The sequence below is a fragment of the Trichosurus vulpecula genome, chromosome 4 (genome assembly GCF_011100635.1).
Source record: "Trichosurus vulpecula isolate mTriVul1 chromosome 4, mTriVul1.pri, whole genome shotgun sequence".
Lineage (NCBI taxonomy): Eukaryota > Metazoa > Chordata > Mammalia > Diprotodontia > Phalangeridae > Trichosurus > Trichosurus vulpecula.
Genome location: NC_050576.1, coordinates 319,391,773 through 319,407,539, shown reverse-complemented (window position 1 = coordinate 319,407,539; position 15,767 = coordinate 319,391,773). Strand labels below are relative to the sequence as shown.

Genomic DNA, 15,767 nt, shown 5'->3' with positions numbered 1-15,767 from the left:
CACATTCACTACTATCTATGTCTTTTTCTACATCCAATTTCCCCCCATTCATGCTTTTATTTTCTCTTGCACCTTCCACTCCTCAACAGTTGTGCTTTTGACCACTGCCTTCCTCAGTTTACCCTCCCTCTTGATTCCCCTCCCTTATCTTACCTTTTGCCCCTTGCGACTTCCCCCCTCCCTAATAACCACTCCCCTCCCTTTTCTTTCCCTTTTCTCCTCCTACTGCCTGTAGGGCAAGTTTCATTTCTATACTTTTCAGAGTTTGCCATTCCCTTCTTGAACCAAATCTGAAGAGAGCAAAGCTGAAATACTGCTCTTCTCCCTCCATTTTTTCCCTCTAGTATAATATATTTTGTGCCTCTTCATGTGATGAGTTTTATCCTTTTCTACTACCTTCTTACCTCTTCTCCCAGAACCATCCCTTCACATCTCTTAATTATATTTTTTAGTATTATATCAATTATTTTATAAAGGCACCAACAGTTTATGTATATCCCTTTAACTTGTGATAATAACTGTACTATTCTCAAGATTGACATATGTATAAAACAAAATAATCTTATATAAGGATGTCACTAATTTGCCTTATTGATTAACTAGGGTTTTTCCCTGTTTATTTTTTTATTTCTCTCTTGAGTTTTGTAATTGAAGATTAAATTTTCTATTGATTTCTGGCCTTTTCATCAGCAGGGTCTGGAATTCCTTTATTTCATTGAAATATCAACTTGCCTGCAAAATTATGCTCAGTTTTGCTGGGTAGTTGATTCTTGTTTGTAGTCCAAGCTCCTTTGCTTTTCAGAATATCATTTTCCAATTTTTCCTGTCTTTTAATGTAGAAGCTGAAATATCCTGTATGGTCCTGATTGTAGTTCTGTGATATTTGAATTGTTTCTTTCTAGATGCTTGCAGTATTTTTTTCCTTTATCTGGTAGTTCTGGAATTTGGCTATAATATTTCTTGGAGTGTTCACTTTGAGATCTCTTTCAGGCGGTGATCGGTGGATTCTTTTGATGATGATTTTACCTTCTGGTTCTAGACCCTTGAGGCAGTTTTCCTTTAGGATTTCTTGGAAGATACTGTTCAGGTTCCCTTTTTCATCATGGCATTCAGACAGAGAAATAATTCTTAGATTGTCCCTCCTGGATCTGTTTTCCAGGTCCTTTGTTTTTCCAATCAGGTATTTCAAGTTTTCTTCTTTATTTTCATTCTTTAGATTTTGTTTGACTGATTCCTGATGTCTCATAGAGTCATTAGCTTCTACTTGCCCAATTCTAATTTTTAATGTATTATTTTCTTCCTTTAGCTTCTCTATCTCCTTTTCTATTTGGTTGATTTTACTTTACAATGAGACATTTTCTTCATTTATATTCTGATTCTCTTTAACCATTTCACTGATTTTATTTTTAACAAATTTGTTTTCGTCAGTGAATTTTTTTCCATTTTTTTCCCCTTGTTTCTTTATCTCCCTAATTTGGTTTTTGAAGTCCTTCTTGAATTCTTCCAGGAATGCTTTTTGTTCTGGAGACCAGTTCACTTTCCCTTTTGAGGTTTCAGATGTAGGTGTAATGTCCACATAGTCCTCTTCTGAACTGGTTTTTTGATCTTCCCTGTATCCATAATAGGAATCAATGGTTTTTGAAAGCTTCTTAGTGTTCTTTTTCATGTTTTTATTTCTCCTGGTTTCTAAAGTGGATCTCTGCTTCTGGGGCTCAGGGGGCTCTGTCTCCCAAGTTTCTTGTGTTGGGATCTAGCTTTATGTACTACGGCCTCTGTTTTCATGAGGTATGGGGGAGTGGTGGTCTGGTCGCTGGGAGTGTCCTCTTCCCCAGGAACGCTCTACATCATGGGTGGTCTCAGTTGTTGTCTGTGCTGCTGTCTGCCACTTCCCCTGGCTGTTCAAAGCCATATTTGTGGTCCTGGCATTGACATTTGTTAGATCTACCCCCTGGGGCTCAGTTACCCTTGTTGTTCTGCTAAGGTGAGGGCTACTGGGACACCTCTCTTCCTGCACTAGTTTCCTTACACCACCACAAGAAGGGCCCTCTACTCAACTTCTCTCACTACTGAAGCTCCCCTTCTGGCTCCTCTGTTTGTCCTGGGGTAGTATTATCTGGGTTTATTCAAGAGAGGGATGAGAGCCATTTTACTTGGCCATCATGGCTCCCAGAATTTTAAGAAGGTGAGTTTCAAACCTTTAAACTCTGGATCCTGCTCCTGCTCCTGCAGCTGCAGGCTTTGTGCTGGTGTCTCCTTAGCTCTGACAGACTCCTGTCCTGGGCTGAGAGGCCTGGGGCTCGATGTCAGCCATAGGTCATACTTCCACCCCAGGCCTGTTCCTCCTCCAGTGTTTTGCTCACCCAGCTCTCTACCAGCACTCTCCCAGTACTCTCTCAGACCTGTGCATTGGCTGGATTCCTCTGCTGTTCCTGGGTGGTTTGGTCTGGTGCCCTGGCACATGCCTGTTGCTCCTGCACTCAAATTCACTTTTTTAAACATATCTGACAGAATTAGTGAGGGAGCTCCATTAGTTCCTTCCTATCACAGCACCATCTTGGCTCTGCCTCCTCTGATTCTTCTCTCACAACATGACTCATGTGGAAATGTGGTTAATATGATCATACATGTAAAGCCTATATCAGATTACATGCCATCTTGGGAATAGGGAAGTGGATGGAGGGGGGATTTAGAACTCAAAATCTAATAAAAGTGAATGTTTAAAACTAAAAATTAATTAATTAGAATAATAAATAAATAAATAACAGAAGATTGTAACTTGTTTTTTTTTTTTGTATACAGTAACTGAAATACATGAGTATTAGACCAAAAAAATATTAAATGGGAGATTAGCCATTGAATATCTTTAATAAGTGGCTTTGAAAAGCTCAATTAATTTTAAGGATTATGAATACAGAGATATTGAAAAATTTTGTAATCATGTCTAAGTCCTTAAAATATTATTTTGCCTCTTCGAATCATTTCCATACTATTCATAATGTCAACATAAGAGAAGTTACATTTAATAATATTTACAGAAGGATAAATCTTGGTGCCAGAAGTAGTTATACTTTTGGGGGTAAGCGTGAAGATGGGAGAGAAGGGGATGACTCTAATAAGCCCTGCATGGCCTCATGTTTGTGACAGCCTCATAAGATTTGTTCCTGCCTATGATATCCCTGAAGAAACATTTTAAAACTAAAATCATCAATAAAATTTTTAGGTGTAGGTGTAACCCATAGAGATGATCTGCAGATAATATAATCACCTCATACCCAAATGCTAAAAAGTAAAAAGAGCAATTTACAAAGGTAAAAATGATATAGACACATATAAAATGTGATGCTGAATTTATAAAATTGCCTTTGATTTATCTTTGACTGTACAATAATGAAATGAATTTTCATTGTTTCTAGCTTCAAAAAGATAGCCTCAAGAAAAACAAAACAAATGTAGACACAGCAAAACATAACAAAGCTGATTTAATCAAGCAGAAGTTGGTACACATGATCAATTTAAAATAGAAACATTTTCAGACAATCTAATTCATGGTGTTTGTAAACCAATTTCACGCTATTACTCCATGGAAACTGTTTGACCATATGTACTGGTATTTCCATGGGAAAGTCAATTTAGTTAATTTACTTTATATGCTAAAAAATGAGTTCCTTCGAATTGTAAGTAATTCCTCAGGGAATTTAGCTAGTTAATAAAATCCCCATACTATGCCACATTAAACAGCTAAGAAGCATACCATGAACACAAGTTAATTTTACTAAAGCAAGTCTGCCCCAAAAATAAATAATAGAATATGTAACACCTTAAGAAAACAATTACCTTCCATGGGGTGATTTTTTTAAAATATGAAATGGAAGACTTTCATGACAGAATGATGAAATTTAATTAGATAATATCTTTTTTTCAGTGGGTTACAAAATGTTAAGAAACCCATCATTATTTCTGATTTGAGTACTTCAAGGATACTTGATTTTAATCGTGTGGCGTCTCCTTCCAGGATACAAATTGCTATCCAATCATGTTATTAATAAATGATCTTTCCAAATTGCCTGGATAAACAACAAACAGAAAGACAATATGCTAGGGCCAGTTTTCTGGTCATAAAGAGTCTCTACACTTAACCATTCCTTAGTTAGGTGCTCCTTAGACATTGGAGAAGCTAGGACACATGAAAGAAGGTCTGATGCTTGTCAAGAATACAAGGATTCTTCCACACCACAGTGAAAACTTGAATTCTATATATTCCAACTAATATTTATTATTTTCCACCTAAAGGTGAGACATTGTGTTAGTTTCTGAGGGTTCAAAGCAAAAATAAAACTGAACAAAAATGAGTCTGGTGGAATGTAGTATACATCAGCATATAGCTGATTTACTCTCATTTGTGGCATCCCTTAATTTTAGCAAAACTTTGATATTGAAAAGAGTTTAGGATAACTCAGAAGATGAAGAGATGGTGTTGCCCTCAACGGCCATAGGGAGGAAGTGCAATTTAAGACATGGGTCTTAATGGGAAGTTATATTTACTGTTAATAAATACAAAATTCCTCCCTTCTCCCACCCCTGCATACTTTTCCTACATTCTCAGTCATTTAAAGAATTATATTGTTATTTCACAATGCTAATGTATATCTGGGTTTCATATCTATTTATACATTTTTCTATCTATCTATCTATCTATCTATCTATCTATATATATATATATATATATATATATATATATATATATCAATCATCTATCCAAATATTTATCTAGATATCATTGGGAGATTTGGGATCAGGGTTTAGCATAATGGACAGACAACCTGGCCTTGGAGTAATCCTGACTTGAGGTCAATTCCTTATTCTTTTACATATTAATATTATGACCATGGTCAAGTCACATAAATTTTCAATTCCACAGTAAATTTCCTAGCAATAGAAGTTGCATATCTGCTTCAGTAAAAAGTATACTGACCAGAAATTCTGTAAACTAATAAAAATATATACACACACATCACTCATACTAGTTTCTGCATAAGCACACCCTGTATCACAGAGAAAAGCAATACCCTAACCATCACTCCACCTTTGTTATATGCAATATCCAGATTAACATAGCTTTCCACTAAAAGTTATTGAAACTGTTCTTGAGAGCTGGTTGGCTTATGGAGATCGAGGTTCTCATCATTGAGGAGGCTTCCTGCTACCAGGGGTACAATTATGTGGCTGGAGTCTCTCCATAAGGTTGAACAGATCATCAGCCAGAACAAGCGTGGAAGGCTGTGGTTAACAAAATTGATGCTTTATCCTAATTGACCATATCTTCCCTTATCTGTATTTCTATTGAACTACCCTTCAATAGCTGAGTATACTTCTTTTTATTAACTGTTAGATTGATTATGAGTGTTTAATTTCATTCCTATTGAAGATTTTTTTTTTCTTTTCCATTCCCCTTTATTCCATAAAGTTACAAGTTACATACACACACGCACACACGCACACACGCACACACAAAGGGCAAAGGGATGCAGAGACAGAGTGTGTGTGTTTCTGTGTGTCTGTGAGTGTGTGTGTGTCTGTGCGCACACATGTGCATGGGTACATGGGGGCATAGGATTAGAGGACAAGAGGAAAAAGGACCCAAAACCCATCCCTTGCCCAGTCAGCAGGGAGGGGGCACAGCCCCAAACATGGGGCTTCTAGGTAGGGATGAGAAAGTATCCAATGGCAACTAACAGACCTTTGGGGGAAAATGGGGCTTCTACCCCCAGAACTTATCCTAAGGGACCTTGTACTTATTGGGGGTTAGAGAGGAGAAAAAAATATCAGGAGTCCAGGGAGCAACAGGAAAAAAAAGTCAGTAAATTCACTATGAGAGGGTGAGATTGAGAAGAGGAGGCAGGCCAAGTAAAAGCAGTAAAGGGGGCAGTGAAAAGCTCCCCCTAAGGCTTCCTAAGCTTGAAGGGGCCAGCTCACCTCTATTTAATATTAAATTGGGGGGAAGGGAGTTATTCCAAGGGGTGATTTTTCTGCCCCTCGCAGACTGTACCTAGAGGGTGGAGGGAGAGAAAGCTTGTCATATAGGAAGGAAGGGGGGAAAACAGAAGCTGGATGATGAGGGTCTTGGTGGTTGTGGTCAACTCTCCAATGTAGGAGAATTTCTTTCCTTTCCTAGACGAGCTGAGACCTATTATCACCAAAATAGGCTCTAAGAAAATCTTTACCCCACTCCCACACTCGAAAATATTAGGAACAAGTGGGTTTCCTCCCAATGCCAGAGGAATGACTGAGGGACTTCATCCCTCACCTGTGATTCCCTTCCCCACCAACACTTGAGAGGACCTAGGGGCCTCTCACCAGTCATAGCGTCGTGACTGTCGGGAGGGGGAATCCTCAGGGCCCTGTATAGCCAGCCGAGGGGGTCCCTCAGCTCTTCTACCCCCACCCGCCCCAGTAGCCTCATGCCGACGAAATTCCAGGGGGCGCTGTGGCCGGTATCGGGATGTCTCTCTCCTCCACTCATTGTCAAATGCTTCAGCATCACTCTCGTCCAAATTGATGTAGTCCTGCCGCTCTTCCTGGTCCCCAGTTCGGTGATTCCGGGAACGCTGGAGGATGTGCGCCCGGTCTCAGATATGATGCCCAATGGACATCTGCTCTAGCCCGCTATCAGAGTCCCTCACTGTCCTCCTCGTCTCCCGGATCCCACCTGGTGCTGAGTGCATCTCAGATGTTTCTTGATAGACTTTGGGAGCGCCGTCACCCAGGTTGGAGTAAGAGATGACGGTGGAGGATGAAAAGGTCTGACAGTTGGCTCCACTTGTCATGTGCTCCACGTTCCCGATCATATCATTCATCATCCCAAACATATTCATGAAGCCACCTGTCATTCCCAGCATCCCAAAGGGTGAGACAGCTCCAGCCTGCATCCTTCGACTAGCAGGTCGAGCCCCTGGTATGCTGCCATCTGTGATGCTAAGGAAAGGGCTATAGCCAAAGCCTCCTGACAACATTCGACTCATATGTTGTCGATGAATAGCAAAAGGGTCCATGAGGAACATAGGATCCTCAGGCTCTCCGTCCCTCATGAACCGAAACATCCTGCTCTCAGCTTCCGGGAGCTCTGAACCGGCCCCGATCCAGGGCGCTGAGAGGCCCGAGGCTCAGACGGCCATCCGGCCGGGCCGGATCCCGTGCGTGGCCACCTATTGAAGATTTATATTATCAGAAGACTGGTTTGAGTCTGCTCCTGATTATCGTGTGTGTTTGTGTGTGTGTGTATGCGCACACATATATGAGTGTGTATGTTTGAGTACATAAATATGTATTATGCATTAATATGTAAACACACTGACAAATATGCAATTCATGTATCTATCTATAGATATATGTTATATCTAATTACATCTATGTACCTTGTATATTTATGTACGTATATGTGTAGATAATGTATTCACTGTTTTGTTTCACTATGTTGACTTTTCATATGTTATATTTAAGTATATTCTATGCAAATATATTAGAAATAAATGGACTAATTAAAAATGGTACACCATCAGTTCATAAACCTAGAGCTGGAAGTGAACTCCAAAACTTTCTGATTTCACTTCCTCTCTTCATAATGAAGTGTCTTCATAAGTGAAGACACATAGAGCATAAGTGATTAGCCAGATTCAACTAAATTACACAGTGGCATTTAAACCCAAAATTATTAACATTACTCTAGAACCTCCTTTTACTTCCTCCCCACCCCTAGCAATCATTGTACTATCTTTATCTTTCTCTACAATTCCATCTACCTGTATCTGTTCCTTTTTCCTCTCCTTGTTGAAACCTAATGGGTAGAAAGAGGGGTCATCCCTTAAATAGTAGTTAGTGAATATGGTCAGCTTAAACAAAAATAATCACTCATTTCGGTTCTTTTTCATTACTTGTTAGTCCCAACTTTAAGTCAAAAAAATTACAAAAAGCAGAATAATTTAGTGAAGAGAGCAACAAACAGAGATGAGACTTGAACTCAGGTCTTCTGACTCAGACTTATGACCTACTTTTCAATGACTATGTCTCTTCATCTCCCAAAACCTTATTTTCTTCATTATTAAAAGGATAATTATAGCACTTGTCCTACTTATCTTACAGGCTTGTTGGTGAGGAAAGGGCACTAGAATGCTGAAGGGTCTATATAAATTATCTTTCATAACTAATAGCTAGTGGTAACTGAGTGATATTTCCATGTCATATTTCAAGCTCTATTAAATATTTGATTCTCAAAAAAGTTAAATTTGAGATCATGATAATATTGCTAAAATTGCACTATTAGAGAATCTGTGCATCTGCACTAGGTTAAGGCTTCTTGCTGTAGATATTTCCTTTTGTAAGCTGATTCTCTGATTTAATATTTCTTGTAGGGATGAGACTTATTTCCTGAAATTCAATAATTGATTAAGAGCTAATTTTTACCACTGAAACTGCCATCTGTTTTGCTCCTTAATTACATTGCTTCACACAAAACCACATTTTAGTTATAGAAGGTTGAGGAAACAACAATTTGGTCTCAGCTTAAAGAAGAAAAAAGAAACCTTATTTTTCACTCAATAGCTTCAATGTGGCCTCTTTTTTTTTATTTTTTAAGTCTTTCATTTGAGTACAAATGGTACTTAGTTACTTAGTAAATAGAATGCACAGAGTTGAAGTCTGATCCACCCTAGCTACTCATAATTGCTAATACCCAAACATGAAATCTAATGTCAGCCTATAACTTCTGATTACATAGTTGAAAACAGGAAGTATCTCTATGGGAATTTTTGGGGGGAGTGCAAAGAAGGGTTTTTATGTAATCTGAATCAGGATGCTGTAGATAAAATTGCGATGATTTGAAAGTACAAAGTCCAGTTTCATAAATAGATACATGTTCTAAAATTCCTATTCATACTTACGGGTGAATGAGGAGCTATACTAATACCCAAATGAGATCTATTTATCACCACAATAAATATTAGGTTTAGTACCAATTGAGTAAATATATTTTTTACACACACACATAAACACATATGTATATATACACACGTGTGTGTAAAAATAGATTTATTCAATTGGTATGCATACCATACATACATACACACATATACATTCATATGTACGTGTGTGTCTGTTATGAAAGACAATCAATTATTATAAGATGGTTATTATAACTGTGACATTACAGATGAGGGATTATTTTTTTGTAAAATTTCTAAGGCTATTCATAAATTATACTTTTCAACCCTGATCGCACAGACGCAAACTATATTTCACGTAAACGATTCTGGCTTTAACTATCATTTGACTATCAAATTTATTCACTTTCACATTTTTTTTACCATAAATTAAACATCTAGATTTCTAGCAAATTCCATTGAGATTTGGATATTGGGATTTCCTGACTGGAAACTGAATTGTTAGTAAGATTATGTGCTTGTGAATGTTCACTATCCCATTTGAAAATGAACCTTTGATCTGATTCTAGTCGACTTTTCACTCAATCACTTAAGCTTCCTTTACACACATGGCAGAAGATGAAAAGGGAGATAAATGTAGATTTTTCTTATTGAGGTTTGTTGTGTTTACACTCTGGGTCAGTTTATTTTTTGTTCCTTCTTGTGATCTATTTACTTTACAATATGCAAACAATAGATAAATCTAATGGTATTTCTAGATCATGGGTCTTTAACCTGAGATGTGGTTGTGGTGATGGTGGTAGTAGCAGTAATAGTTAGTAGTGGTGGTGGTGGTAGTAGTGGTAGTTATTTTGATAACTCTATTTCAATATAATCAGTTTCATTTGTAATGTGCATTTTAGCATTAATCTAAGAAGGGATCCATAAGCCTAACCAGACTGCCAAAGAAGAACATGATGCATGCAAAAGGTTAAGAGCCCATCTTCTAGTTTTCAAAATGAGTTTTCTTCATTCTCTGGTAGACTTCAGGTATTAACCTGGGAGGGGAGCCTTCTAAATCTATTAAGTGATTTAATTTGGTGATTTTATCTTGAAGAAATACTTAACAACATTGACTTTAAATCTAATCACCAAAACACAGAATGTTAGAGCTGGAAGGGGCTAATCTATCTTGCACAATTTACAGATGCAATAATAAAGGCTAAAAAAAAGCCTAAGTGACGGAGCAAGGAACAAAAACCAGTTTTTTTGTAACTTCCCATTTTGTTTTATTACAAAATATTGCTAACCACTGGGGAACAAATAGAAAAAATAAAATGTGCTTCTTCTCAGGGATTTATGGGGATCAACTGGACCTAGAAGGTGATTTCAAAGAATTACAGAATATCAGTACTAGAAGGAACCTCGGAGACCCAATTATGCCAGCTCCTATTTGAACTAAAATTCCTTTCATAACAGTGGTGATAATTGGTCATTCAGGTATTGATTAAAAAGCTTCAGGGAAGGGAAAATAACTATTTTCTGTAGCAGCTCATATCATTTTGCAATAGTGCCAAGTGTCAGTTTATCCATACACAAGTGAAAATCTAACTCTTTGAAATTTCCTCTAATTTTCCTAGTTCTTCCTTCTGGGATTAAACAGAATAGTATACATACATACATACATACATACACACACACACACACACACACACACACACACACACACACACACATATATATATATATATATTGACATTTGACATTTGACATTAGGCAATGCAGTATAGTGGAAAGAATGTGAGTCTAAAATAACAATATCTAAATGTAAATTTAGCTCTGATGTTTGCTGGCTTTATGATCTTCAGAAAATAACAGACTCTTTGGGATTCATTTTCTTCTTCAGGAAAGTCACACAATCTACTGTAAAGGGTTTTTGAGTGCAAAGTGCTTTATAAATAGTACAAAAACAAGAGTAATTTTGGAAAGATCCCATGTTATGGAGAATAAAGTTCAAGAGTGAATAAGTGCCTTCATCTTAAAGCTTTTCTTTTCCTAATGCCTTTTCTTTCTCTTGTGGCTCTCATTGAGAACTAGCTCCCTCTGATGACACAGCCTTCCTAGTTTTTCTTTTGATCAATGGACACACTTTCACTCACTCCACCCCAACTCACTGGCCAAAATGGGCGAAGTGGAAAACTTCTTTCCCCCTCATTGCCACTTCCAAGTTTTCCTCCTATCATCATTCAGTAACCTCTGTTTCTTTAGGGTTCACTCAATCCATATCTACCACTGAATCAAAATTCTGGTAGCTGTTGTTTACTGACCTGCAGGATGCTCCTCTTTCCTTAATGAGTTCAGTGGCTGATGGAAAAACTTTCTATCCTCCTCAACTCCTGGCCTCACACTAAAGGATTTCAGCATACATATTACCATCTGCTCAAAAAACCTCATTTCGTATGTCTTCAATTTACTGACTGCACACGACTTAATTAACCCTCCATACCACATCAGTCACACAAAGAAGGTCATATTTTGATTTTACTCTTATGCACAAATGCACCAGTTCCATGATAACAAACTCTTAAATTCCTCTTTCTGATTTCTCCGTTATCTTGCAACTTAAATCATGTTCTTTGTGACCTCCAATCTTTGAAACTTCTGTACTCTCCCAGGACATAATCTCTGAACTAGCTGTATTCTACTTCCTTTGTCATCCTGAACCCTTGAGGAACCAGCTCAACTCTACACTATATTCTACTCTTGAATCTCTTCCCCCCTTATTGAATTGCTGATTTTTCTTTGGAAAGTATCAGCCTTAGATCACTACAACCATTCACTGCCTGCACTCCTACACACATGTTACTGAATACAAGCTGAGAAATGTCATGAGGTTACCCATAACCTCGACTGTGTAGCTAAAAATCTCAATTTAACAATCCAATTGTGCCATGACTCCATACCTAATTCATAATCCCACTTATGGTGTCTCTTCTAAACTAGTCTATTCCCTTCTCAATTTTCTAATGATAACGTGAAGCTATGTTGTATAATGGATAGAGCTCTGGACCTGGAGTCGAGAAAATATGAGAACAAAACCAGCCTAAGATGCTTAATAGCTCTGTGGCCTTCAGCAAGTCATTTATCCTATTTGCCTCAATTTCTTCAAGTGTTACAGAAAGGAGGGGGTCATGATAGCACCTGCTTCCTAGAGTTGTTGTGAGGATCAGATGAGATAATATTCATAAAGTACTTAGCACAGTCCCTGATACATAGTAGTTGTTGTCTTTCCTGCTCAAAGAAGATCAAAATGGCATTACTTTGTTGAGTTCAAAGTGCAGTGAGTCCAATCACACCAATATGAGCTTGGAAGGCTCTACCATAGTTCAGGCACAAATAGTCTATTTGAACATTTGGAGTGAAAATGGCTCTTAATTTTTTGCATCTTATGTTTCTTCTAGCTACTACAATTCTGCTTTGCTCAATTCTGCTTTGCTCAATTCTGCTTTGCTCAATTCTGCTTTACCCTTCTTTGATGTGGGCACACCAGTCTCGGCTTTCCTGTGCCAATGTTTCCCATATATCATTGTAGATGATAAAATTCTGCAGAGACCTTGACAGCATTCTTCTCTTGCTTCTTCTGATCTCTGTGTGAACCGTTATCTTATGTAAGTTCTCTATAAATATAGTATTTTATGTAAACTTATGTTTGGTATTTGAACAGTGTGGACAGCCCATAGGATTGGTACTCTATACAGTATAGTTTGAATCCTTGGATGTTCAGCTCAAGAAAGGATCTCAGTATCCAGTACTTTATCTTGACAGGTGATGATCAGAATCTTCCCAAGACAATTCAAATGGAAGTGATTCTGTTTCCTGACACAGTGTTGGAAGACTTTCCAGGTCTCACAGGTAAACAGCAATGAGATTAGCACAACAGCTCTGTAGACCTTCAGTTTGGCAGTCAATCTAATACCTCATCTCTCCTACACTTTGTTTTGGAGCCTCCCAAACACAAACCAGCTCTGGCAATGTGTGTCACATATCTTCTATCTGTAGGTCCTTGGAAAGAATGCTGCAATTTAGTAGAAGTGTTAGCCTTCCTTCCTTCTTTCCTTCCTTCATTTTCCTCCCCTCCTTCCTCCCCTCTCAGCTGAGAATACTACCTCATATTATATCAGAAACATTGAGATCATTCACAAGAGGTCCCTTTTCATCTCAAATCCCCCAGATGCCTTCTTCAACTGTCTCCTCCTTTACCCTTATCTCACATGATGAGATAGTCCTTCTCTTTGCCAAGATAAACCCGTTACATGCATGCTCCCATTCTATCCTAGCAGATTATATCCTCTATCATTCACACTCTCTTACTTATTTTTAATCTCTCCTTGTTTACTGCCTTCTTCCCAAATGCCTGTCTTCTCCATCCTCAAAAACAAAACAAAACAAAAACTATGTCACTTGGTCTATCTATCCCCTGTAGCTATCCCCTTTTGTATCTCCTCCATTGTGTCAAGTACATATTGAAATGGATATCTACAACAGATATTTTCATTTCATTTTCTTTCACTTTCTTTTTAACTCTTTTCAATTTGGCTTCTTTTCTCACAATTCAACTGAAACTCCTCTCTCCAGAGTTTCTAATAATCTCTTAAGTGTCAAAACTAATGCGTTTTTTCCCAAGTCTCTTCCTTGATCTTTGTGCAGCATTTAACACTGTTGATCACTTTCTTCTACCGAATACATCATTCTTTCTAGTTTTTCATTACACTAATCTCTCCTGATTATCCTCCTACCTCCTCTCCTCTTATATACTGACCTTTCCTTGTCAGCATCCTTTGATGGATATTTATCCAGGTGACTCCTCATAACTGCAGCTGTTACTGTGACTTGACAGGTCCCTTATTCTGGGCCTCTTCCTTACTCCCACTATACTACATTACCTGGTGATCTCATCAATTTCATTGATTCAATTATCATCTCTACACTGATTTTGCTCAAATTAATTTGTGCAGGTCCAAAATCTCTTCTCATTTTCACCTTTGCATTTCAAAACAATTGGATATTGTTTATCATGAGCTGGATACATTGTGAACATCTTAAACTCATCATATCCTAAACTGATTTTATTATTTTTGATTCTAAACCCACCCCTCTTCCTAACTTACCTAGTACCATCAAGGGTATCGCCATCCTCCCTATCACCCAGGATAACAAACTTGGCATCATCTTTGAATATCTTTCACATCCCTATATACAATCTGTTGCCAAACTCCATCAATTTTAGATTCATTAAACCTTTCACACAATTCTTTCTTCTCTTTTGACACTGCCACCAGTCTGGTGCTGGCCATCATCATCTCACTCCTTGACAATTTCAATAATCTCTTGGTTGATCTCTCTACCACAAATCTCTCCCTATTCCGGTCCATCGCCATTCATCTATTAATTGAATCTTCTTAAAGATTCTTAAAGATCTAGTTGTGTAATTTAATGAACTATGTTCAAGTATGACATCCTTTATTTGGCATTTGAAGGCCTTCATAAACTGCTCACCATCACCTCTCCAGTCTTCTTGCACATTATACCACTAACCTTTCCCCTATATAATCTGTCATCCAATACAAATAGCTCCCTTGCTGTTGCACAAACAAGACAGTCCATTTCCCAGATCTCTGTGTTTTCTATACCTGTTTCATATGCTTGGAATGTTCTCTATGCTTATAACTGCCTCCTAGATATCCTGAATTTCCTCATGTCCAAGACAAAATTAAACCTTCTACAGGAAAAGTTCCCCATTTCTCCTTAATTCTTATGCTTTCCATCTTCATTTTGCAATTTATTCATATCATTGGTTGTTGGCAAGCAGTTCATTGCATGTTGACTCCCACATTTTACTATGACTTCTTTGAAAGCATATATTTCCTATATTCATACATGCATTTGCCCCCTTCTGGATGTTTTTTTTAAATTTTAAAGACCAAACAGAACAATTTGTTTTCCAAACCTATATTGCCTGCCATAACTCTCTGTCCTTGGTAATAAGGTTTGATGGCTGAGGAAAATTTTAGGTGATTTTTCAAGTGGGATCAACTTATGTTAAGAAATGATGGTCAGAATCAAAGACTTGAGTTCATCCTTTTGACATTTTCTCACCGAGGTAACATGGAACCAGCATGACATATACATTTTCGCTCACATATTTGTTTTGTTTTATGGCAGTAAAATGTAAGAGAAAGATAATTGATATGGAATCAGAACACTGATACTTTACTACTTCTTGACATCCAGGCTTGAGGCTTTTCATTGCAAGATGAGATATGGTAGGATAAACAAAACAAACCAACCAACAACAAAAACCCAGAGATTTCTTAAAGTTCTAAAGCTTTGATCTTTAAAGCTTGTAGGAATATTACTTATTGACAACAGCGGCTAAAAAATGACTGACATTATTATAGCCCAGTGTACTCATTATCTCATTTGTTTTTTATATAAACCCCATGAAGTGAATATCATAAATAGAACCATACCACTATTTTATAAGTGAAAATGAGAAAACTGATGTAATAGTGGCTAAGTGATTTGTCCTTTGTCACAGTATAATGATAGGAGACAAACCCAGGCATTCCTGTCACTAAGCACTATTTCCATCATATCTTCCTTCCTCTCTGTTTTCATTGAATTGAGTAATTTCTGCTTATATTTAGTCTTTTATTTTTTTCTAACAGAGCCTTGAATTTCACCTTTGTTCCAACTCATCATTGATTTAATTTCAAACAGGGGGCTAATACAGAAATATTTTCCATATTATTATACAGATATTTCTGACCATGTTTAGTTCTAATTAATTTCATT

General features: G+C 37.5%; 1 protein-coding gene across 1 annotated transcript; it reads right to left on the bottom strand.

The window, feature by feature from the left end:
- Positions 1-5,426: 5,426 nt before the first annotated feature.
- On the bottom strand, positions 5,427-7,158 carry LOC118845621 (myeloid leukemia factor 2-like). Its single transcript, XM_036753613.1, has one exon. It carries the CDS (start codon positions 7,095-7,097, stop codon positions 6,627-6,629), a length of 471 nt encoding a protein of 156 aa, XP_036609508.1. The 5' UTR covers positions 7,098-7,158; the 3' UTR covers positions 5,427-6,626.
- Between the last annotated feature and the right edge of the window lie 8,609 nt (positions 7,159-15,767).